This window comes from Alosa sapidissima, chromosome 3 (assembly GCF_018492685.1).
Source record: "Alosa sapidissima isolate fAloSap1 chromosome 3, fAloSap1.pri, whole genome shotgun sequence".
In the NCBI taxonomy this organism is placed as follows: Eukaryota; Metazoa; Chordata; class Actinopteri; order Clupeiformes; family Clupeidae; genus Alosa; species Alosa sapidissima.
Window position 1 is genome coordinate 35,734,955 of NC_055959.1, and position 23,892 is coordinate 35,758,846.

Genomic DNA, 23,892 nt, shown 5'->3' on the forward strand with positions numbered 1-23,892 from the left:
ACACGCTAGCTCGAGGTCGCTTGCGTTTACCTGTACCAAGTACAAAATTGCTTTAGTGAAGATTACCTTTATCGATTCAGCCAGCTAACGTTACATTTGACTTCAATAGGTCAAGTGAAACATGTGCGAGTTATATATTAAAGTTAAATATGAAGACTACGTTCTTAACTTTTCTTACCACGACCAATAACCAAGAAGCGCGCAACCACGCTAACTTTGCGTAATAGATAGCTAGTCAGCTAAGAGTTAGCACTCTTGATGATGCTACCTTAATGCCGACAAGCAATGTGAGAATTAGCCGGCTAGACTGAACTCAACGACTCAAAGTCTGGAGGTTAATGGGCAGCTCGATATGGCATTGAATCTGTTAAAACTCCAGATAAGAATAATAAAATGATTTCGTGTACGTGACCAAATAATAGACCAATGTCTGCTCCTAGTATAGTGGCCTATTCAAAATGTTCCCACCGCCTTAAGTTCATGCTTGTCAGCAAGCTAGCGAGTGGCGAAGTAACATCAAGTTACCCTAGCTGCCTAGCCATCCTGGCTAGCGGCGTTAGCCTTCAAAGCCAGCTTGGTCGACCATACCTAGCTAACCAGTGCCATCAAACCACAAACAGCACAGCCGGCAAACATTCTTTATTTAATGCCACTTTATCGTAAGTGAAAAATATGTCTATTGCCTTAATGGTGATAATAATGGCATTACTTATTAGTTCACATGGACGTGATTCATCCACGGACAACAAGTTCGCCAACAAACGTGTTTCTCCAGCTAGCATGCACACCCCGATGCCGCATCCGCTAAATGAACAGGCCTTAATGTTAGCCGCCTTGCTAACAAGACATTCCCCTCCCTCTTTTTGAATTACAACTTTTTGTACGTGAACAAAATTAACCACAATTATGATAAGTAACTAACGCCTCACACCCACACCCCACATGTAGATGTTGCCAAAATCAAGTAAAAGCTGTCGTATAATTTACCTGGAGATACAGTTTTTTCGAGGATTGTTATCAGCTCCATTCTGTCCCAGCCACTCTTCACAGAAGTAGTCGCTAGCTGGCTAGTTAGATTGCCGCGCACAACTCAAACCGGATTATATTTCTTCAGTGTTCAACCGATGTGCCAAAAAGTAAGCAACGCTAAGCAGTGCCAAGAGAAGAAACAACACAAGCGCCCAATATTCCACAGCTGTTGGGTTACACTGCCGATGCACTATTTTTAATTGCTTAAGGTAAAAGGTCTCTAAGCAGCAATGCTGCTTGTTCTCATCCTGTGTTGTCGGGAGGGAAAGGGCCGCGCGCTAGACTCCCGCGGAAGGATATCACGCGCCGTCGCAGTAGCAGATAAAACCTCCTCCCCTTGTGCGCGCCCCCGCACTTATGGACTAGTTCACAGGCCATATGGAGCACAGGGCAGGTTACAGGTGTAACAATTAGCGTGTTTCCATCCAACTTCCTAATGCGCATTTAATCTATTCGAATAAGAAATCCCGGTTGGAAACACGTGAAATGCGCATCAAAAATCCTAATGCGCATCTATATTTGATTCGCTAGAGTAGGGTGGATTAACTCTCGATGCGCATAAGGTAGCCTATAATGCGAATAAAGTTGATGGAAACGGTTTATTCGCATCGTGTGACGTAACCTTCAGAGAATCTCAGCAATCTCTGGCGCTTCCCTATAACATTAGGCAACTTGATGTGTTCTCTTGCTTGTTTCCGTAAAATAAAACAAACTGAATACACACATCGGTGCACAGTTGTTTTGCTGACGCTAAAGTTTTCGCCAACAACTCGATCGGCACACATCGCAAGTTTATACAACTAGTGCAGTGCCCATTCAAACATGCCATTCCTGTAGAAAACCTGTAGCCCGATTACATGCCCGCAGGTATGCCTGCTTTAACAGTAGGATGATAGGGAAAAACATCATTACAGCTAAGCATTCAATAATGTATACTGAATATCATAATATATTAGCCTATAATTAATGTGCAGCAAGCAGAATTTAGGCATGATTGCATGTGATTTCTACAGATTAGAATGGCATAACAAATGTTTTAGGTTAAGGCTATAGGCCTAGCTTATTGTATAACTTTCCTGATAGTGACGACAAGCCATTTTGTGATCGTTTGACATTTGCAACGATGTGACTCAAAAGCAGTGTTTAGCACAAGTGACGTTTCTTTGTCTGCCACTTGTTGTCTAGCTGTGTGGCACGTCTTCTGAAACTTTAAATTCGGGACCATTAGCCTATCGCTTGTTTCAATTTGGGACCTTGCAGTCGGAAATGTAGTTTGTTTATTCAAAGTCTCACATCCAATGTAGCCTGTTCAAAGCGTTTATTGCACATACTTTTCATGTAATTTTGAATAGCCACTACATACCCGTGTTTGTTGGCGTGTTGTTGCAAAATCCGCGTAATCATTTCATGCAAGCAAACATACAGTAAGTCTTTATTGTTGAGGTCAGAGATGATAATCAAACATCTTGCATTTTAACCGTGATTTACCGGTAGTGCAGCCCAATCTCCGCCTATCCTCTCTCTAGTCCTGCGCGCAGTGCTGTGTGAGAGGGTGGCTAGTGGAGAAAGCCAACGTGTGCTTCTTTTACCGATATGTAACGATATATTTAGCTTTTCTTATCCAAACAATGTCAAACTATGCACTTACTCATGCCAGTAGCAAGACACCTGCCAAGTTTGAAATCGAACGGACCAATGACACGCAGACAGACAGACAGACGTTCCTGCAATGTACGGATAGATGCGATGGCTTGTTTGTTGGGATAGGCATCCGACAACGAGTAGCCTACTCGGGGCAACAGCCAGGTCTATCATTCGTCATAATTCTTCAAACCCTGACTTGTGAATCTAAAGGTCTCCACCCACTGTAGGTCAGTGAAGTAGAGCTAATCGGGCCTTAAAATTTAGGCCCGACACGACCCGAGCCCCACAGAAATCAGCCCGAGCCCGAGACTGACAGCTTTTTAAAAGCCCGAACCCGTTTACAGCCAGACATTATTCAAATGTCCGCACGCACGCAGCTCTTTTGCCTTTTGTCAAGAATGAGTAACATTTGACATCATTTATTCATGACTAACGTAGCCTAGGCCACTTGGAAGTTGGAACAAAGAAATAAAATAGCCCACGTCCTCTCAGCATTCTGAAGTTTGCGGGAACCCTCCCATATGCAGCCCCGACATTAAATAGTTCTTGCTCCAGCTTTTTAAACCCCTCGCCATTTACGATATTAAAAGGCCTAATGTCTTTACATCGAAAGCTGACACACTTCTTCTCCGTAACCATTTGTTTAACATTTGCAGGGTTTGATTTTGTTGCTGTAGCCTAACAAACGATGTGATCCTGAGGGGCACTGACAACTTTGATCAACATGCCTTATCAGCGACGAATTCCCTGTCGTTCTACAGAATGTTGCATCCTTTGGATTTTACATAACCACTGGCTCATTATTCTCATTATGCACATCATCAAAACTTTTCCACACCTCAGACTTTGCTTTCTTTGCCGGTGCAACTAAAACGCCAGTCACAAGAGGCCAGCCTCTGTTTCACCTCTTAAGCATCAATTTCTGCATCTTTCTCGCAGCTAACCGAAACGCATCACCTGACCGCTCATTTAGCCTACCGCGCAAGCCCGAGCCCGCGTGAAATGATAGAAATGAAGCTCTACAGTGAAGTGCCAAATTTGAAAAAAAAAAAAACTGCCGAGACCTTGGTCGTTCCCAAGTGTATGGCGGTCTCCTGCGATGGGAAGCTGCCAACACCCGATTGCGCAATAGCCTATAACATTCTCCGCCTTCTCCTAATCGATATTAAACAAAATATTTTCAAAATGAAGGAATGAATTAGGCTTAGGGCCTAGGCTATTCCGACAGCAGAGAGGAGGGCGTCCATTTCACTCAACGTAGGCAAAGTGTTCTAAAATACTTAGAATCAATAGGTGTTGGAAACGCTGACTAATGCGCATTTTATTTATTACCACGGATGCGCATATAATTCGCATGAGTTGGATGGAAACACGCTAAATGACGTTGTCAAAGCAGGTGATTTATTTCTGAAATTCTCGAAGACACGAACCTTGCTTGGGGTGGTTTGTTAGCGGATATGTTGAATAGTACTCAACGTTTTAATGAGTTTGATGAAGTGGCCCACTTGTCTTGATCCTTTTGTTGGCTAGAAGTTGTTCACACCCCACACAACTTCCTTCACTAGTCGTGTGTGTTTTCCCCATCCGAGTTTAATTTATCAGAGGTTGCACCAGTGCAGAGAACTAGACTGATAATACAGAAGCCAAAATGTCAGATCATAATTTCTAGTCTACATTTTGTAATACTCGATAATGTTTTTGGCAGCTGTAGTCAGTTTCATACACCCATACATTGGCTATCACATTTCCAAACACATTAACGTAGACTAATGTTTCTATGTAAATTACAGGCAGATATTTAAATTAAACTCCCATAATCACTTTCAAAGTTACTATTTTTCCTTTTTCTTTTTTTAACTAAGTCAATGTGATAACTCCAGTTGAAACACAAACTGTGTACACTGTAAATATTTCAAACAAGTTGCAGGCTTTTTATCCATCAAATCAGTCTTATCAGTTGGCTGATGCCAGTCACACTGTCATTTACATGCGACACATGGTAATCTGACAAGGTGGCTTTCAACAGAAGGGAATCTTCTATGCCTGCTCCTCAAAACCACGAGCCTTTGATCTCCGATTGATTTCTTTAAACCACAAATTTCAAATGATTCATGTTAATTCAACAGATCCCACCCACCCAAAGGTGCCTGATCGTTCACAAGTGGCTGATTTGGTCAGTGATGGAATAACTTTGCCTGTACCTGGGGCTAACCTCATTAGGGAACACAACCTTAACCAAAATGATGGGCTAAATTTAGCTTTAGTCCTCCTCACATTTCACTAAATTGTTGTGTGTACATAATTAAACATGATGTACATGTTTCTGCCCAAACTTTAAGGTAACTTAACAAACAACATTTTATTCAACTACTTATATATGAGGTCACTTGGATTGATCTTACCATAATTATAAGCATTCAAGTCCATATTTTATTTAACATAATTCATATTGCAGTCATTGTGAACAGCTGGGATTTCAATATACACAATAGAATTGTAACATTTTAAGCCCCTCCCCCCACCCTTAAGCCCACTCATATCAGTGGAAATCCAATGGGTTTCCCATATCAACCCCACCCAGCCCTCCCCTCCCCCCACCCCAAAAAGGAAAACAAAACAAAACAAAAAAAGGTCTCCCAATCCCACCACAGCCCTCTCTTATCCTTTCCACTAGCTTCGAGTCAGTTGGTAAGTGAGTGTTTGTCTGATGAAATCAACTGGTGTGTTGGTTTTGTCATCGGCATGGTTCTGCACGCATCTAGAAGTAGCCCCCTCTTCACTCTAGTTGTGGTGGTGGTGGTGTACATCTTCTACTGCTTTGTAAAAAAGCATCTCAAGAGAGGGGAACCAGTGTGTACATGAATGTGTGAGTGTGTGTCTGTGTACAATATCAGTAGGATTCCATCTCATTGGAACTCCCATGATCCTGGTGTCCAGAGATGCTTCACAAGGTTTCATGGTAAACAATATAAGCAATTTAGTCTGTGTGGCCTTTTTTTTTTTGGAGGGGAGGGGGGGGGGGGGTCTGACTATGTCTATGTCTTTTTAAGATCAATGTTGTGTCAAATCTTGCTTTAAAAAATGGAAGGAAAAAATAATAATAAAAAAAAGACTGGGCACCAACGTAGTGGCATATACCGCTTCTGGATTCTCCAAGCGACGACAATCACTGACTGTTCAGACTTGCTTCTCAAAAAACAAATCACACCCTTATCCTCCAAAAAACCTCTCACACTCCTTGCCCACTGACAGCATCTACCATAACCACCATACCACAATCACCATCCGACAATCAGCATCCTCCAATCCCCCATCCTCCTTCCCTCACCCTCACCCTCACCCTCCCCCACCCCATCCCGCCCCAAAATCTCTCCAGTCTGCGTGTCAGTCAGTGTCTCAGCTCGTGTAAACGGTAAATGCATCTCGGGATGAAAGCGGCCGGCTGGCGTGGGGGGGAAACAGGGCAGGGGTGAGACTATTTCAGACACCGCTCGAAGTAGGTGGCGCCCACGTAGCCGCCCCTCAGCGATCTCTGGACGTTCTGCTCGAAGAGCCGTCGGTTTGTCTGCAGGACCTCAGCAGCCTCTTTGTTAAGGGGATCTTCAGGGTTTGGCTCCTGTGTGAACAAAAGGGTTGGGAGTGTATAACATGACTAACTTTGCATAACAATGTACAATCATGTGCAGTGTTTCCCATACATTGACTTAATTGTGGCAGCCCACCACAATATCAACATTGACCACCACACAAAGATTTTCCAGGTTGTACTAAATTGTGCTTAATGCTGGTTAGCATCATAACCACGCTGTGCTAATTTGATAAAAACTGTTGCATTCAAGTTAATTCTGCAAACCTACCACCACAAATAGAATTCAATTCTGTGGGAAACACTGATGTGCCATTTTTGTTTCTGTAAAGAAATGTTTTTACGTCAAAATCCACTTGACAATTTCAGGTAAGCTTCAGGGTGCCAATGTAAGAATATAAACATATTATAATATAAATATTTACACATTGACAAGACATTGTCTGCTGAAATAACCTTTATAGGTTCATTAAGAAGTTTTAGAAAATGAGCACTACTGGAATTTCAATAATATTTTCTTATTTTCAGTTTAATTTTTTGGGGCATTGTTGCCCAAATTCCACAGTTTAAAATAACACTCCTGGGGAATACATGCTTCCTACTGCACATTTATGCACAACCATACTCTACCTGCACTTGGTATTTAATGCTTCTTTGCAACTTCTGGTTGGATGTCAACTGCATTTCATTGGCTCTGTACCTGTACTCTGCTAAATGACAATAAAAGTTTAATCTAATCTAATCTAATCTAATTTATTGCGACAGTTAGGAGTTGTAGTCACAAACTAGCAAGCCAACCAACTAAAGGGATGCAAAAATCATGTGATGGCACTGATGAAAAAAATGGACTTATATATAACTTTTGTTGATATAGTTTTTACTGTGCTGTGAATGCTTTTACGGTCTTTCCTATACCACAAAGCTACACAGTACAGATCCTGTGCGGCTAATGCGAGTGGCAGTTGTGTTTATCTGTCTTTCACCTGACCATACACCTATAATAAGAAACATCAAGATTATACCAAACTAGTTGCCTTATAAAACATACCCCAAAAGGTGACAAATTACTACTTACTGTTGCTGTAAGTATTGGCAGATGACCTAGACCAGAGGTTCTCAACCTTTTGTGACTAAGGCACACCAAAGGTCAACCAAAATGTCAAGCACACCGACTTATGGTTACTCATTATAAAGTAATGTTATGTTACACACAATTATTATAGGCTAAAACAAGGGTTTTCGTTCTTATGCCCATCTTTTTTATATACATAGTGTTCATGAGCCAGCAAAGTGTGGAACTTGTGAGCCATGGCAGGAAGTATAGTTGCAAACATCACCTTCGGACATTTGTCATTCATGACCATGAGATTAGACAAGAAAATTGATTCATATTTAAATATCATTCCTTGCTGCAGGCCTATACTGTACAACCAGGACATTGATGTTTGCTTTCTTGAAAGCAATACACTTGACAACAAAAACCTTTGAACCTCTAACTCTAAGCCTGAGTCTAATTTTACATGATGGTATGGTCAAAAGCTATACAATAATAGTCTGGCTTTCACCAGACCAAGCTCAATCTTTTAACATTGGTCTGGGGAGTCTGGGGAGTATGTATTTTCTACTGCACAAGAGGTGTGATCAACGGGCATAGTTCAAATGACTCTGTATGCAATTGGATAGTCATTCACCAATCTGACCAACGAACCAGGTGACATTTGCAGAGCGACCCGAAAACTCCAGGCTCTCCCGCTATTGTCATCGTTTTAAACCTGCCAATAGCGCGCCAGGTGGATAAGCCAGTTTGTGATTGGCCCCCGCAAAAGTGTAACGGAAGCAGGAGAAAGAGATAGACAGCAGGAGAAAGAGATAGACAGCAGGAGAAAGAGATAGACAGCAGGAGAAAGAGATAGACAGCAGGAGAAAGAGATAGACAGCAGGAGAAAGAGATAGACAGCAGGAGAAAGAGATAGACAGCAGGAGAAAGAGATAGACAGCAGGAGAAAGAGATAGACAGCAGGAGAAAGAGATAGACAGCAGGAGAAAGAGATAGACAGCAGGAGAAAGAGATAGACAGCAGGAGAAAGAGATAGACAGCAGGAGAAAGAGATAGACAGCAGGAGAAAGAGATAGACAGCAGGAGAAAGAGATAGACAGCAGGAGAAAGAGATAGACAGCAGGAGAAAGAGATAGACAGCAGGAGAAAGAGATAGACAGCAGGAGAAAGAAATACAAGTACAAGTTTTCAGCCTGAGCTGCAGCGCGGAATAGACCCCGCCGTCAGATCAGGCTGGGTTCACCCAGCCTAATACAATAAGGAACGACAGCTTGTTAACTTATAATAAACTTGCACTGTGTGGGTCAGTTTAGTGTGTATTATTGTACAAATTAATATAAAAATGTCCACTCACTAGAAACAGATACTGTAGTCCGTATATAATGGAGTTTATTGTCAACACCGGCTTCCAGTCCTCTCTGCAAGAAGAAACAGATGTTAACAAAATGCTTTACCAATTTGTCGCAGGCAGCAAAAAGGCTATACAATGAAAGGCTCTACTTGACTATAGCATATAAATGCAAAGGTGGTTTGGGGGACTTTCCCAAGCGAAAGACTTTTACTCTGACTCTTACACATTTAACATCTATACTTAATATACGTATACTTACTTATAACTTAACAGTGTAGCCAAAAACCACAAGACAAGCAATTTTCTGGCACTAATAATGACTTTCTAAACAGCTTCCAGTCAGACAGAGATCTATGTTTTTCTTTTTGATAACTTTGAAGTTACCAGTGCAGTGTTCTGAAGAAAAAAAAAAACACGAATGCAGGCTGGACAAAATGACCAGTGAGTGCTTTTTGAACCAGCCTTTTGCTGGTGCAGTGACAACCTGCTGCCAAACCACACCCCTTTGAAGAAGCTGTTCAAGCGAGCTCAGATCACACCGTCTCATCCTTTGGTACTTGCACTTGGCAGATGCTTTGAAAGCAATTAAAAGCAATTTAGATCTGTGAGGGGTTTGTTTAATGTTCTACCTGTTACAACTACCATAACGGTGTGTATGCATTGGCTATATATGAGGAGTTTGAGCTTGACATACCTCAAAATATTTAGACAGACATTTCCTTCCAGGTCAATGTTGGGATGATACACCATGGTTTCACATTTGACCTTTGGGGGATCATGTGGGTAGCCCTGTCCTACCTGTGCATGGGGCATCATAAAAAGAAAAATTAACAAATACAAACACACTAAATGCATTCCTCAAATGCTGTATCTGATAACATTTTGTACATATGAGCAAAATGACTGACAGGTAAAGTAAAAAAAAGAAAAGATAACTGATTTATGGCATTAAAGGAGAACTCCGGCTATGAACATGGGGGCTCATCAACATGCCCCCAGAGTGTAGGACTGTAGGTAACCTCCTCACAGCTCTAGCTGCTGGCTGCAGCAACTCGGTAGATCCAATTGTTTTCGTTTATTTTTATACCGACAGTACGAGAAATAGAGATCTATGTGAACAAATCACCGGTATTCTCCTTTAAATCAACATGGTTGAAGAGCAAAAATGTAAACGCTATATAATACTTTCTAAAAAGAACATTGGTCTAAAAGTGTGTCATTATGAAGACAAATGACTAGTTATTTACTCACCTTAAAGCTGAAAACAAACTTCCCCCCTTTGTAAAATCCCTAAACCAGAAAGACACAAGGCATAAAATATAGACCATAAGAAACAACAAAATCAAAAGCCATTTTATTACATTGATTCAAAACACTGTTTTCACAATTAAGCTTCCTTGTGCAAGTGTAGTCATGCAATGATGAATACATCTATAAACATCCATTTTTAAGTCTAACTACAACTTTAAAAGGGTTACAATTTGAGAGAGAGAGAGAAAACTATCATTCTTGGTAAAACAACCAGAAAAATAAAGGCAAACTGTTTGCCTCTGAGAGACATTAATACCTCATCTGGTGAGATGATGAGTTTAAAGTTCAGCAGATCATCCTGGTCAGGGAAGACAATCTCACATGTCTTTGGTAGGTTCAGCTCGTTGATGTCTGCGTTGAAGAGGGAAACAAAAACACAAAAGAACAACATGGTTAGACTGTTTATTTGTTGTTGTTTTTTTAACTGTTAAAATGCTTTACACATATTTGTCACAGGCCTGAGTTCTACTTATGTTTAAGATGGAAAATCTAACATTTCATGTTCATGAAATAAACTCAATTCAATATTTCATAAGTTCAGAAAAGTGCAAGACTAACTTCACATCACTATTAGCGTGTTTGTGTCATGAGCTTGTCACATCAACTTATGTGTGAATTTGTCATCAAGATACTTCAATTTCACTGTACAGTGATAAGTATAGCAAGCACTGCTTTTTGGTGTCTACTGTGACAACCTGCTTGCTTAACTTCATTCAGGTAAAACATTAACTTCTCAGAACTATTTGTATGTGTTAGTTAAACCATCAAAATGGTAGTTTAGTAAGCACCTGAAACATAATAGAAACCATTAGTCAATGATAACCAAGTGAAATGGACCAAAGCAGTATTGGGTTTCCCACTCTGCTCATGTTGTGTAAGTTCGTCCAAGTTGTCAGAAGTAAAGGGGAGATGTTCCAAGTTTGTTTTCATCTCTGACAGACAAAAACTAAGATCTCTGCCTGTTCATCATCCCAGTATCAAACAAAACGATTTGATTTCTGTAGGCAATAAACCACACAGCAGTAACTAGGCCCATATTTTGTAATGTCGTGCCCATATATGCAACCTGTCAAAACATAACGGCAACCGAAGTAAAACAAGTTTTAAAATGACTTACCTTTAATGGAAACTTCTGCCAACAACCTGCCTACAGCTACCCATATCAAGTATAAACCTGGCCTGCAAGCACTCGTTGAAAACATGATATGAAGCAACTGAGCTAACCAGCTAGCTACAAGAGCCAGCTCGGTCATTTTCATGTAGTTGACATGGCAAAGCACATAGTAACTTAAACGACGTTACAATGTGTCATTGTAGTGCCAATTACTTATTTCAATGGAACAGGCAATTTTTATATCAAACTCCAATGCTGGATTAAGCTGTGAGCTAGCAGGTACACCCTGACCATCTTGCTAGCCTGTGCTTGCTGACTTGGTGGTTAGTTTTCCTCTAAACGCAGTTTCATCAGTGTCGTTACTACAAAGCTAGGCAAGCTAGCAAACTAAGTAACTATTTCAGTGGTATAAAATAGTCGGTTACCGGTAGACATCCAAGATGACTGTCTATGACCCCGTCTGGTAACAAAGAATTATAATTGTCAATCATGGCAAATGATGACAAGGGTGTCACCATTTTTAGGCAGAGTCAGACCAACTCTGCGAGAAATTGTGGTTAGCCATCTCCAACAAGATCTGTTTTGTTTTCATGGAGGTGGCTAGAGGTTAGCTAGCTAACTGTCCAAAATAACGTTTGTGTTCATAACCAGACATGTATAAATTTGATATAACCCAAAAATGACCATAATCACTTGTGTACAGCGGTACATATATGATGTTGTTTTAATAAAGCGACTAATCATTTTTGTTAAGTGGTAAGCTAGGTGGATAGCTAGCTAACGTTAGCTAGCTGACTAGCCTACCTTTCTGTATTCGAAGCTGGGCCGCGCTTGCTTTTTTACCCCCGGCTCCTGTTCTATTTCCTCCAGCAGATTCCTCGTCTTTCTTCTGCTGTTTTAAGGAGAAGAGCTTAATCATCTTAATCTTCAGTGATTTAGTAATTTAGGGTTAACGTGTCAATCCTTATGGCTGGATGTTTCTCTCGTCTAAAATGTAGAGGGAGCGAATTCACTCAGTGTAGCACCGTAATGTTGGGAGCCGGTGCGTCTCAACTAGGGTATCGGAAGACTAGCCAAATGTAGCTTAGCAAGGTGGCACTGCTTGAGACAGTGCGAGGCCGAGGCAGTGAGAGGGAAAGAGGAGGGAGTTCTGCACTGTTTTCAAATCAGACTTCTGCATCTACCTGGATACTTGCTTCAATTGGCTTAGTTATCCTCAAATCAGTGCTAGCTATGACATGGACATCAAGTCGTCAGTACAGCAAATACAGTGAATGGGATTAAACAATACTAGTTTAGGTTACAATATGAAAGCAATTTAGGTCATTTCTGCTGTTTCGTTTATTTCTCTTCGCTGTTGGAATAGACCTATAAAGAACGTCGCAAAGGGCTTGACTACTAGTATTCATGTATTTGTGGACACTGCACAACAATAATGTTTACAGACAGTTAATTACAGGCTGTCATTAATCTATACCCAGCACAACTGGTACAGTCAATCATGCACATGCAGCCTATACTGTCAACCAGGCATGCACACGCATATATCCCATTAAAACTACTGTACCGTAATTAAAACCAATGCTATCGTGCTATCGAGACGCTTAGGATAAATGCGTCTGCCAAATTAACTGTAATCATATAACACTGATAAGTCCATTCAAATATGTGGTTGTAAATGCAGTCTTTAGAGCAGTGAATTGGAATGGCTAGAATAAAAAGCTTGTTTCCTAGATTCATATTCCTATCGTTATGAAAATGGTATGCCATTATCGTACAGGTGAAATCCACCACGACAGAAAAATGAGATCATCTGGTTCTGAAACTTCTTCTACCAATGACTACATAACCCAGAATGCCTAAATATACTATTGACGACTCAAAGGGGAGGGGCAACCATATTTTTTTCTTCCCATATTTTATTTACCATATTTATTTATTTATTTCATTTTCCAAGGCAAAATGGAGAACGATGGCGTCTTATGTGTTAGCAAGAGCGTATGGGCGATTAAACATGTTTCTATATGAAGTAATAAGTTATTCGTAATGCTAATGAAAAATAACTAAACAAGAACCACACAATAGAATAGGAGAACAATAGCCACGCTCATCCGTCAGTTCAGTTTTCTGTTTCATTTACCGTTTCAGTGAGATTTGCAACGAACCCGCAGTAGACACTAATGCTATATCAAGAGGGTGTTTTGCGATGCGTTTTTAAAATCATGTGTAATTTTGAATGCAATTAAGACCTGAGGCATGCTGTTACACGCGTAAGCTAAAACAGAGCATAGAAAACATTTAATGAAACAAAAATCGCTGGACTAGAAAGATATTGTTATCTAGCCATTTTGACAATCGATACATCTGCCCAACCTAGTAACCTAGCTGGAAGGAGTAGCTAGCTTGCTTTGCTAGCTATTCTTGTATCAACATGGAACGCATGTGAACGTGCCACACGCGAACCCAGAAACGGCAAGAAAAGGCTGCAGGAGAAGGAAACAAGGAAGCGATCCGTGAATATAGCTAGATCTATTAAAGCTAAGTGTTAGCAAATATTATTTCTAATGCGCGACCAAGGAGTATGCGACTCGTCACTAAGAGGTTAGTAATATCAATACTGGAACTGGAATTATTTTCTGCTGTGTTTCATTTTAGCAAGCTAGCGGGCAGTAGCCAGTCAACTGCTGTTTAGCTATTGCTAGCTAACTAGTTAGCTAGTCAGCTAACTATATTGTTTTAAGAAGATGCTGAGCAACAGTATGTTGTGGAAAAGGAAAAGCATGTTGCAGAGAAAGCATTGGGAACACAGAGATAGGACGTCTGGGTGATTGTGTATTTTCTAGGTTGTACAAATGTAGCGTGGTTCACTTTGCATGTTTTCAGTGACAACAATTGTTAGCTTATGTTAGCTGTCCAGTTTGTTGTAGTAGCCCTCCTGCTACAACAACCATTCAATTTGCTAGCTACGCATCATTGTGTTGACCAGTTAGCCAGTTAGCTAGCAAGCCTGTGCAGTTTTGCGCCACAGGCCAGGGTATTGCCAAATATGTTATGCAACTAATTATATGAAGTGTTTCAGAGTTGTTATTAAGGTATTTTTCTCTCTGGCAAACGACCGCCCCTATGTCATTGGTACGCTTGTACCATCTACCCGCCTCAAAATCAGTGCCCCCCAAGGAGTGTAACACTATTTTGAGTAATTAGCTGGCTAGCTAGCAAGGTTGCCTGGTCATCCTGGGTCGTCAAAACCTGGAGTTCAAATCACGCTGTCTTGTCTTATACATGGGTGTTGATAGTTTAATATAAATGCTGAAAACGAGTCCAAAGAGTACAGCTTATTTGGAAGCGTGTGGGGAACACACCCAGCAATCGCTCGAGGTTAATTAGTGAAATGTCTTCTCAGAAGGAGCTGGCTGTGGGTTCTTTAAGATATTTCAGGCAACAACATGTTGTTGTTGTTATCTGTCAGTTTACTGTTATCGTATTCCTCTCCCTGTGTTACCCTGTTTGTCTTGTGTTAATAGTGCTAGCTTTGCACCCCAAATAAGATTCCACATATGCGGTCACTGGTCATCCTTAGTTAACCCCCTCTCTTATACTCTTGTCCTGTGATACTGACTACCCCGGGTCTGTCTGCCTCAGTAGCCATTGGTTTTTGATGCCCATGCTTTTGAGATGGCTCCGACCTCTACAGCTCTGTTGTCATCACAAATCCACGTCGGCTTATATATGTCATCTGGGGGAGATTGAGATTAATAGTTAATATGGACCTTGTCCACTCCTCGCGGATGCCAAGACCACTTTGGGCCTTGAGCTTGTCAGGGCACCTGGCCCAGTATGCAAAAACTTTAAGTGATCTGCATCACTCCCGTGCTCTGTAAATGGTCAAAGCATCTTTCCTCTCGGCTGGCAGATGCTAGACACTTGTGGCTCCCTGTGGAACCGATTATTATGTTTTTGCTCCCCCCCCCCCCCTCTCCCTCCCTCCCTCCCCCCCTCTCCCTCCCTCCCTCCCTGTGTGGAGAGGGAGCATGACTCAATGCCCAGCTCTAGCAAGGCTGCTGGTCATTTATGGACTCTCCTCAGCTGTAGGATAAGGGCCACTCACTGACGTGACATGCGGATTTCAGTGCAAGGGCCCACGCGCTCAAGCCCAGTGTGTGGCGAGGTGTGGCAGGTCCTGAGATGCCTTTGGCACCCTGTGGGATGACTTGTGCTCACGCGTACAGTGACACAACTCTCATGCGTTCGTCAGAGAGCACAGGCTGACTCAGAGGGGAGAGGCACAGGATGATCTGGGATGAAATATACAGTAGCAGGAAGCCATCATTGTAGAAGTGTGTGTGTGTGTGAGGATAGGATGGGGAAAGGGGGAGCAAGAGAAGGAAAAGGAGTGATGAAAAGAAGTAGTTTTTTTTGCGAGGGGTGCTTTATTATAGATTGCCTCCGTACGTGTGACTGAGTCTCTGACACCTGGTTCTTTCCTGCCCTGCGCCACCTGTGGGATGAGCTCAGCTTCCTTCCACAGTAACCTGCCTGAACACACGGTTCTGCACTCCTTCCTGCAAAGTGGAGGTGATCTTCCATGAAGGGAATGATTAAGGATAAATCTGTCTTAGACTGGGAAGGGCATCCATGATCCTTCTGTTGGACAAACAAAAAAAAACCCAGAGAGGCCCACTGCGCTGCATGTTTTGAACTTCCCAACTGTCAGTGTCAGGCCCCTCCTCTCCCAAGTATGCATGTGTGATACGATAGTTACATAAAGAGAGAGGTGTAGTGAAACAGTGCACAAATGGAAAGCCCCTTTCTCCAGAGATCCAGCAGCAGTGTGTGTGTCTGTGTGTGTGTGTGTGTGTGTATGTGTCTGTCTGTCTGTCTGTCTCTGTCTGTCTGTGTGTGTGTGTGTATGTGTCTGTCTGTCTGTCTGTGTGTGTGTGTGTGTGGGAGAGTGAGGAGAGTCAGTACTCATCTTCACTGTAGTACAGCACATTCACTTCTTTCTGTTTGTCACACAGTGACATTGCACAACCTGTCCCCACCCCTCAAGTGCGATCGAGACCGTTTTGAGTTCCTCAATCTCAAGCGCTCGCATGTAGGAAGTGGTGTTTTTGATCTGATGGCTGAGGTGAGTAAGACCACAGTCAGCATTTTCAGAAGGGGCAGGTCCTGGTCTGACCCCTCCTGCTATGATCTGACACCGTGCCGTATCCTGGTAACCGCTCAGTACGAGCAGCGTGTCTGCAGGTCAATGGGTGGGAGACCGGTTTCTCACAGGAAGTGACCTCAGTGGCAGCCAGATGCGTGCTGTTGAAAAATGGAGAGATACTGAGCGGCAAAAAAGTCAGCTGTTTGTAAGGATTTGTTGACAATTATGCAACGAGCTCAGGGCTTGTCACAAGGGGTTTGGCTTAAGGCATAAATCATTGTGTGTGTGTGTGTGTGTGTCGTGTCTTTTCAATGGAAAACTTCAGTGTGTTTGGAGGTATTTCTCTGAGACGAACACAGTCAAACTGTTCAGGGAGCCCAAGGTTGAGAACAGGGTGGGAGAGATTGGCTGCACAGGTGTAAAATGTGACCTGGAGATCACTGTACTGTCATTAGCCTCTCCAGGGTGTGTTTGTGTAAAAATGTCTCTTCCAACTTGTATTTTGTGTGTCCTCCTTTTCAGGTGTCTAGTAGGCAGTGCTTTTGTTGGTTTACATTGATCTAAGCTAATATGGGACCGCTGTTATGATTCTCTGTAGTTCATGGTTATTATTTAGTGTGTTAAGGAGCTTCTAACATTCTGCTCTTTTGTTCTCCCTTCCCCTTGATATTCTCTCTCTCCTTTTTTGTCCCTCTCTCCTGTTCTCCCACTATCACTGCTTACTCTAACTCACGCCCCTGCTCACCACGCTTCAAACCTCACCCCTGCTCACCACGCTTCAAACCTCACCCCTGCTCACCACGCTTCAAACCTCACCCCTGCTCACCACGCTTCAAACCGCACTCCTGCATACATCTTCCCCTCTTTTTTTCCATCTCATTCTCACTCTTTTCCCATCCCTCTATCTCTCCCTCCCTTTCTCATTCTCTCATCCACCTTATTCCTTCTGTCCTCTGTCCATCCTGATCTCTCTTTCTCTTTCTTTCTTTCTTTCTCACTCTCTCTTTCTTCCTTGTTATCCTCTCTCTCCTCCAAACCTCCATGTCTTTCTCCCCACCCTATTTATTTTTTCCTTCCCCCTTCTCTCTTCCTTCGTCTCAATTCTTTCCACCCCCCTCATCATGCATTCTCTTTCCCCATCCCCACTCTCTCTCTCTCTCTCTCTCTCTCTCTCTCTCTCTCTCTCTCTCTCTCTCTCTCTCTCTCTCTCTCTCTCTCTCTCCCCCTCTCTCCCCCCCTCTCCCCGTACGGCTCTGGAGCAGTTGACTGCAGAGGGGATGTCGGGCAGTAAGGCTTTGGGCGGAGGGGCTCGGCGCCGGCGCACTCGATGCCGGCGTTGCCAGGCCTGCCAACGCACAGAGTGCGGCGAGTGCCACTTCTGCAAGGACATGAAGAAGTTCGGCGGCCCCGGCAGGATGAAACAGTCCTGCCTGCTGCGGCAATGCACGGCGGTACGTAGACACACACACACACACACACACACACACACACACACACACACACATACGCACACATGCACACAGGTCCATTCACACAAGCGCCCACACACACACACACACACACACACACACACACACATATACGCACACATGCACACAGGTCCATTCACACAAGCGCCCACACACACACACACACACACACACACACACACACTTATATGTCGGGAAATATAGAAACTGTACAATCATCAGTGATGCATGTCCACACACTGCTGTCAGTCATAAAAGGGTGGGGACGTGGACAAAACATCCAACATGCACATATATACAAGCACACAATGTATTCACCTGCTACAGTAAGATGATTATGCACAGACCACACACATGAACATTAACACATGGTGTAACGACACACAAAACTCACAGTTCAGTATGCACTTCGGTTTTGGGGTCTTCCCAGAACTTTTCCCAGAACCGCAGAGTGAGACCATGGATGTTTTTACCGCAGTTTGTGTTTCGATTTCAGAACCAGTACACCCCTACTATCTTCTAAGTGTATTTCTTGTGTTTCGATTTCAGAACCAGTACACCCCTACTATCTTCTAAGTGTATTTCTTGTCCAACAGTCCAGAGTCCCTCTTACTACTTGCTTTCTTGACTGTATCTTAAGAGAGCTTGTACAAAGTGAAGAGCATCTACATTGTCCCTATACGGATATAATAAAATGGATACAATATTAGTTCTAAAATTCTTTGTTTAGCAGTGAGGGATATAGTGCAGATCTATTACCATCGAATTCAGAGTTCAAACACGCATAACAGCTCCACAAGGATTACAGTCAATTATGCATTCGTCTTTGAAAAAAACAAAGTCAATTATGCATTCGTCTTTGAAAAAAACCTTTAAGACATTTTTCTCAAAGCAGATTTACTAGTTGGTTAACCATTACAACGATAAGAAAGGTCAGGTCTCTTTGGAATAGAGGGTTTTACAGAACCTCTCCCGTTCAGGATGGGCTCAGATTCATATCTTCTGTTTATTTAAAAAAAAAGTGATATCCTGATGTTACATCACTGCTGCAATAAACACAGTTATTGTTCCCTGTCCCTAATTGTCAGACAGTGCAGTAACACTATCATAACCAATCCATCTTAAATGTCTTTGCAGTTAAATCTCTTCACAAAGCCATTAGTCACTTATCAGGCCAATGTTATTTGTTTTTGTGCAGTGTTGTTATTATCCAATCTTATACAATAATATCCCTTGACTCTAAGGAAATTCTGGAGCCATATTTTTCCGTCTCCCTGCAGAACATGGTGAAGTGTTTATCCCTTATCGTGTCAGGTGTCAAAATGGCTGTCAGGACAGTGTATTAAGATATCAAAGGCTAAAGGCTAATGGTTTCCATCATGACAATAGGCTAAATAATCAGGCATGTTGTCATAGTGGGAATAGCCCTTTTGAGAAAGTTGTACCTGGAAGAATGTGGATTATACTAGAAGTCTACTGCGTGGGAAGCTAGGGAAGCATTGTTCCGCAACTTCAGTGCAGCATTGTCGTGACATTTCAAGCACTTAAGTAGAGAATAAATGAAGCTTTTTTAATTTTCCATGTTTGCCCCTTGGAGTTTGACTTGTAACATAACTGTAGCATTGCACAGAATGCCTGTTTAAAAAGATCACATTCCCAAGGCTGCCTTCCACCAGCGTTGAGAGCAGAAGGTTGGTTAGTCAGCTTGTTTTACCTGTTGCACAAACCTTTGTCATGCCACATGAGCGATTTGAGAAAAGGGTGTTTCCAAACAGTGAACTGGCATGCCTTGACCTGCTTCTCCGCAACAACACAAACAGCAGCGGCAGAGCAGTCAGTCAGTCAGAGGTGCTGTGAACTCTGATTCAGACATGGTTCTGTTCTGATCCGCCGCCGCGCCGCACTGGATCTGGGACTTGTCCACCCCAGCGTCCACTGCTGTCAGAACACGGCCAGTTTAGCCTTTGCTGGAGTCTCCATAGTCTCCACAACATAGGATGGGAAGGCATACCTCTCTCTCTCTCTCTCTCTCTCTCCCTCTCTCTGTCTCTCTCCTACTCTCTGTGTCTTTAAATATTAAGTGTTGATGATTACTTTGAAGCGTATTGATTGAACCTTCCCTTTCTAAGGTCTTAAAGAGATCGAGAGAGAGTGATGCATGCATGCACACAGTATAGCCAGACAGACAGATATTATAGGATAAATTAGCGGTTTGAGTCTGTGAACGTTCTGGATTCACTAAAACCTTTAAGTCAGGAAGATAAGGTCCAGCACTGGCCATAAGTGACTGCTTAAGCATGCTTCACCCCGAGATGATGCCCTGCAGGGTGGTGTGATGTTGAGACGAGGCCTGGGCAGGGGGGACGGCTAATCGGGCTAATTCAGAGAGACAGGCTGAGTCTGGGAGGGAACTCCTGAAGACCCAGCTCTTTAGAGAACATCTCCTCTCATAGCACCACTTACAACAAGTCTTGCTGATCCTAGCACTTACCAGCCATCTTGAACTGACACATAACTGTTAAAAACAGCACTGATGCACTTATTCTTACTGTACTCTACCGTTTTTTAAATTGTCCTAAAATTGTTGTGAATTGCTTTAAACTTAAACTGTTTACCATGTTGTTAGTCGCTTTGGCTAAAAATGCGTCAGCCAAATGTAATGTAATGTAATGAAATAAGCTGCCTGATGATCGGGGAGAGCTGGGAACAGGGTCAGCAGTCCCTTTATGGCGTGTCATTGTCTGTCTGCCCTGTTTTTTTTTATTTAGTTTTAGTCTGGTCAGGAACTGGGTCATGGCTGTGTTCACGACTAGCTGGTGTCTAAGAAATAATCAATGCAAAATTAGATCCTAATGTGTAGTAATCATTTTTATTATTTCGTCATTTTGACTAATTTGACCTTCTGATTCTACCCACATGCCCTAAAGCAGTCATGTTTGCAGTCCGTTTACAGATTTCAAATGGAAACGGAAGGATGTTGAAGGGTCTTTGGACAAATCTGGCAGATAGACTGACACATCAAGCAGCCACAGGGAGTTCAGTAGCATTGGACAGGGTAGATTTATTGTCAGGCAACATCCCAGACCTCTAAGTGGTTGAAATTAGTCAACTCTGTGAGCAGTTGAGTTAGGAGGGGGATAAGCATGGCGCAGCTTTCCTTCAGAGAAATGTAATTGAACAGATCAAGCTGGGATTTCACCTCTGGGGCAGTTTGAGAGAGAGAGAGAGAGAGAGGAAAAGAACAGGCAGCAGGAGAATTGTAAATGTCATCGTGACGCAGCAGGTTGCATACGGTTACACTAACCATGAGAGTGAGTGGATTTAGACTCGTTGGGAAGTCCGTTGAGATGAGTTCACACAGGCTGTAGTGATAGATTATAATAATAATAGCACTAATAATAATGATGATAATAATACTGCTACTACTAATAATAACAGTAATAGTATTAACTGGACATATATGCATCACCATTATTGCATCTGTTGCTCTCGAAAAAATAATAATTATGATTATAATATCATATAAGTAATTGCAAGAACAGCAGCAGCAAGAAATGATGTGGGATTTACGTTTCTTTAGCAATGGTAAATGCTCTTGAAGCTGGTGTGCTGAGAGATTGTGTTTTTGAGAGTTACCGTTAGCGAAAGGAAGCTTGTGTTATGCTGGTGATTAATAGATGATAGCCCATGCCAAGATATGCAGTACAACAGAGCAGAACAGAGCAGAACAGACATTCATTCTCTCAGCAGCAGCAGCAGCAGCAGCCTAGACAGAGGCGCGAGCCACAGGAAGTAGGGGGAGAAAAAGACCAAAAAATGCCTCTGGTTTTTTTCGCATTGACTGTAGCGCAGCCATTTATTCTGGGCCTTATTGCTTAGGTTGGGCTGTCATCACTAATAACGCCACCACCACCACCACCACCGCTGCTGCTGGGCTGAGATTGAGGCTGTGCCTGCAGGCCAGCTGTAAGATGGTGCAGTGGAGGGAGACAGAAGTGAGGTGGTAGACCTGACTCCATGGTCTCAATCTCTCTCTCTCTCCCTCTCTCTCTCCCTCTCCCCCTCTCTCTCTCTGCTCGCTGCTCGTCAAAGATGACGAGTCCATCATTAGTCCAGCACTGTCCGTCATAAGGAGCTGGTGCATCATCAGCCTTGGTTGTGCACACGGCTGGAATAGTGTGTCTGTCTTACTCTCTTCTCTCTTTTACTCACTCACTCACTGGCTCGCTCTCTCTCTCTCTGTTCCTTTCTTTCAGGGTTATTTCGGGAGATTCAGCTTTAGCTGGTTTTCATATTCTGCCTTTTGATGTTTCTACAGTGTTTGCACAATGCAGACATAATTAGGTCTCCAAAATTAATAATAACTCGCAGATGCATAAACATGCTCGCCATCATTATTTTTTTGTTACAGTTGGCCTGAAAGGCTCAATTTCACATCCTAGCTTTGGTGGGTAAGGTAGAACATAAAAGTGATGTCTATTTTTTAATCTTAACCAAACATGATGATAAACATTAGCATATTATTTCTGTGGTGATTGGAGTCTGTGTGTCTGCGTCACTGTTAATTGTGAATATAATTACCATCTGATCATTGCCTTATTTTAGTCTTTCAAATGAAAAGGACGCATTCAATTGCTGTACGCTCAGATAGTGAGGAAAGCAAACACGTTCCTGATTTATTACCGTTGGAATATTTATGTAGGTTTCATACACCCAATAGGTCAGTGTCTATACTTCATAAGACTTTGAACACAGGAAATATATATATATATATATATATATATGATAATAAGACTGGTATTTCACATTTCATTGACCATGTCAGCAGTGAATAAGACTTAACGTAAAACCACCAATTACCACCCCTTTCGTTCGAAAATTCTAAAACAACAATGTGTTTTAATACTTTTGATAACATTTGATAAATTAACCGTACATTTTTCAGTAGCCATAAGTGTGTAGATTTTAACAAAATATGGTTTGGTTCTTACTGGGGCTTTTACTGCCTGAAATATCCATATTTTTTGTTTACCGTGCTCAGAGTTTAGTGCTGGGCTGGTCGGTGCCCTATTTCCGCACTTTCACACGGCACATCAGCCGTTAGACCGACAATTCTCGTCGCAAAATGAAAATTCCACTGGAGCTCCAAGCGGATTTGTACACCCAGCCTTACAACACTGTTTACAGCTCTTCGAGTCACGTTAAAATGTCAGTTTTGGTACATAGCTAATTTAGATACACCTATGGTGTGGGTGCTTGCGTTTCTTTACGAATCCGCCGTCTTGGTTTGTATAGAAATGAATTTTAAGTTACACATACACGTAAGAGAGTGGAAATAGGGGACGGGCGGTAATAGGTGACGCTCCAATATCACTTTGAGTTTGGCCTTTTTGCTGCCATTAATGATTGTGTGTGTGTCTGTGTGTGTGTTTGTGTGTGTGTGTGTGTGTCCCTTTAGCCCGTGCTGCCCCACACAGCGGTGTGTTTTGCCTGCGGTGAGGCGGGGAAGGAGGACACGGTGGACTCGGAGGAGGAGAAGTTCAGCCTGTCCCTGATGGAGTGCACCATCTGCAACGAGATCATACACCCCAGCTGCCTCAAGGTGTGTGTGTGTGTGTGTGTGTGTGTGTGTGTGTGTGTGTGATGTTCAAGGTCTATAAGATATCAAGAGCAAGAATGATTTGTGTGTATGAAGAGTGACAGAAAGATGGGTCATAGAAATGGATATGTGTGGCCGTTTTTTTTTATGCTGTGTGTTTTTTATGCTGATTGATTGATTGATTGGTTTGTTGATGATCTAGTGTCTTGAATTTCGCCTTGGGAATCAATAAAGTATCTATCTATCTGTCTGTTCTCGGAGAGTAAGTTCACATAACAGTATTGTGTGTGTGTGTAAATTATTCCTGTGTGTGCTTACCCCCTCTCTGATGTGTGAGTGCAGATGGGAAAGGCAGAGGGCATCATAAACGATGAGATTCCAAATTGTTGGGAATGCCCCAAGTGCCACAAGGAGGGCAAGACCAGTAAGGTAAGACTTCAGCTCGACTTGGCACTGTGTGCCTGCCGTAGTTTCTTTGTAAAAAATGTATTTAAAAAGTATTTCAACTAAAGTCTACGGTTAGTGTCAGATGGAATGTCTTCCTGTACAGTATTTAAAGGACCAGTATGTAGGAAATAATGGA

At 42.5% G+C, this 23,892-nt stretch overlaps 3 protein-coding genes across 8 annotated transcripts in view; 1 reads left to right on the forward strand and 2 right to left on the reverse strand.

Moving 5' to 3' along the window:
• Positions 1-1,321, reverse strand: part of kpnb1 (karyopherin (importin) beta 1) — a 31,053-nt gene extending 29,732 nt beyond the window's left edge. For all 3 annotated transcript variants that reach the window (XM_042085585.1, XM_042085584.1, XM_042085583.1), the window contains exon 1: positions 988-1,321. In XM_042085585.1, the coding sequence (XP_041941519.1) occupies positions 988-1,027 (40 nt within the window). In that variant the 5' untranslated portion in view covers positions 1,028-1,321. The remainder of the gene's footprint in view (positions 1-987) is intronic.
• A 3,768-nt stretch (positions 1,322-5,089) lies between these two features.
• ube2m (ubiquitin conjugating enzyme E2 M) lies at positions 5,090-12,229 on the reverse strand. Its single transcript, XM_042085609.1, has 6 exons — positions 11,897-12,229; positions 10,235-10,329; positions 9,919-9,957; positions 9,362-9,465; positions 8,671-8,734; positions 5,090-6,289 (listed from the first exon to the last, which is right to left on the reverse strand). The coding sequence occupies exons 1-6, from the start codon at positions 12,009-12,011 to the stop codon at positions 6,149-6,151; spliced, it is 558 nt and encodes a 185-aa protein (XP_041941543.1). The 5' UTR covers positions 12,012-12,229; the 3' UTR covers positions 5,090-6,148.
• An 807-nt stretch (positions 12,230-13,036) lies between these two features.
• zgc:158376 (uncharacterized protein LOC100101643 homolog) overlaps positions 13,037-23,892 on the forward strand; it is a 33,362-nt gene continuing 22,506 nt past the window's right edge. For 2 of the 4 annotated variants that reach the window (XM_042085577.1, XM_042085578.1), the window contains exons 1-4: positions 13,037-13,693; positions 17,514-17,692; positions 23,169-23,312; positions 23,652-23,738. In XM_042085577.1, the coding sequence (XP_041941511.1) occupies positions 13,657-13,693; positions 17,514-17,692; positions 23,169-23,312; positions 23,652-23,738 (447 nt within the window). In that variant the 5' untranslated portion in view covers positions 13,037-13,656. Of the gene's footprint in view, positions 13,694-13,822; positions 13,936-17,503; positions 17,693-23,168; positions 23,313-23,651; positions 23,739-23,892 lie in introns of those variants that run through there. The other 2 variants (XM_042085579.1, XM_042085580.1) reach the window with 2 other exon arrangements.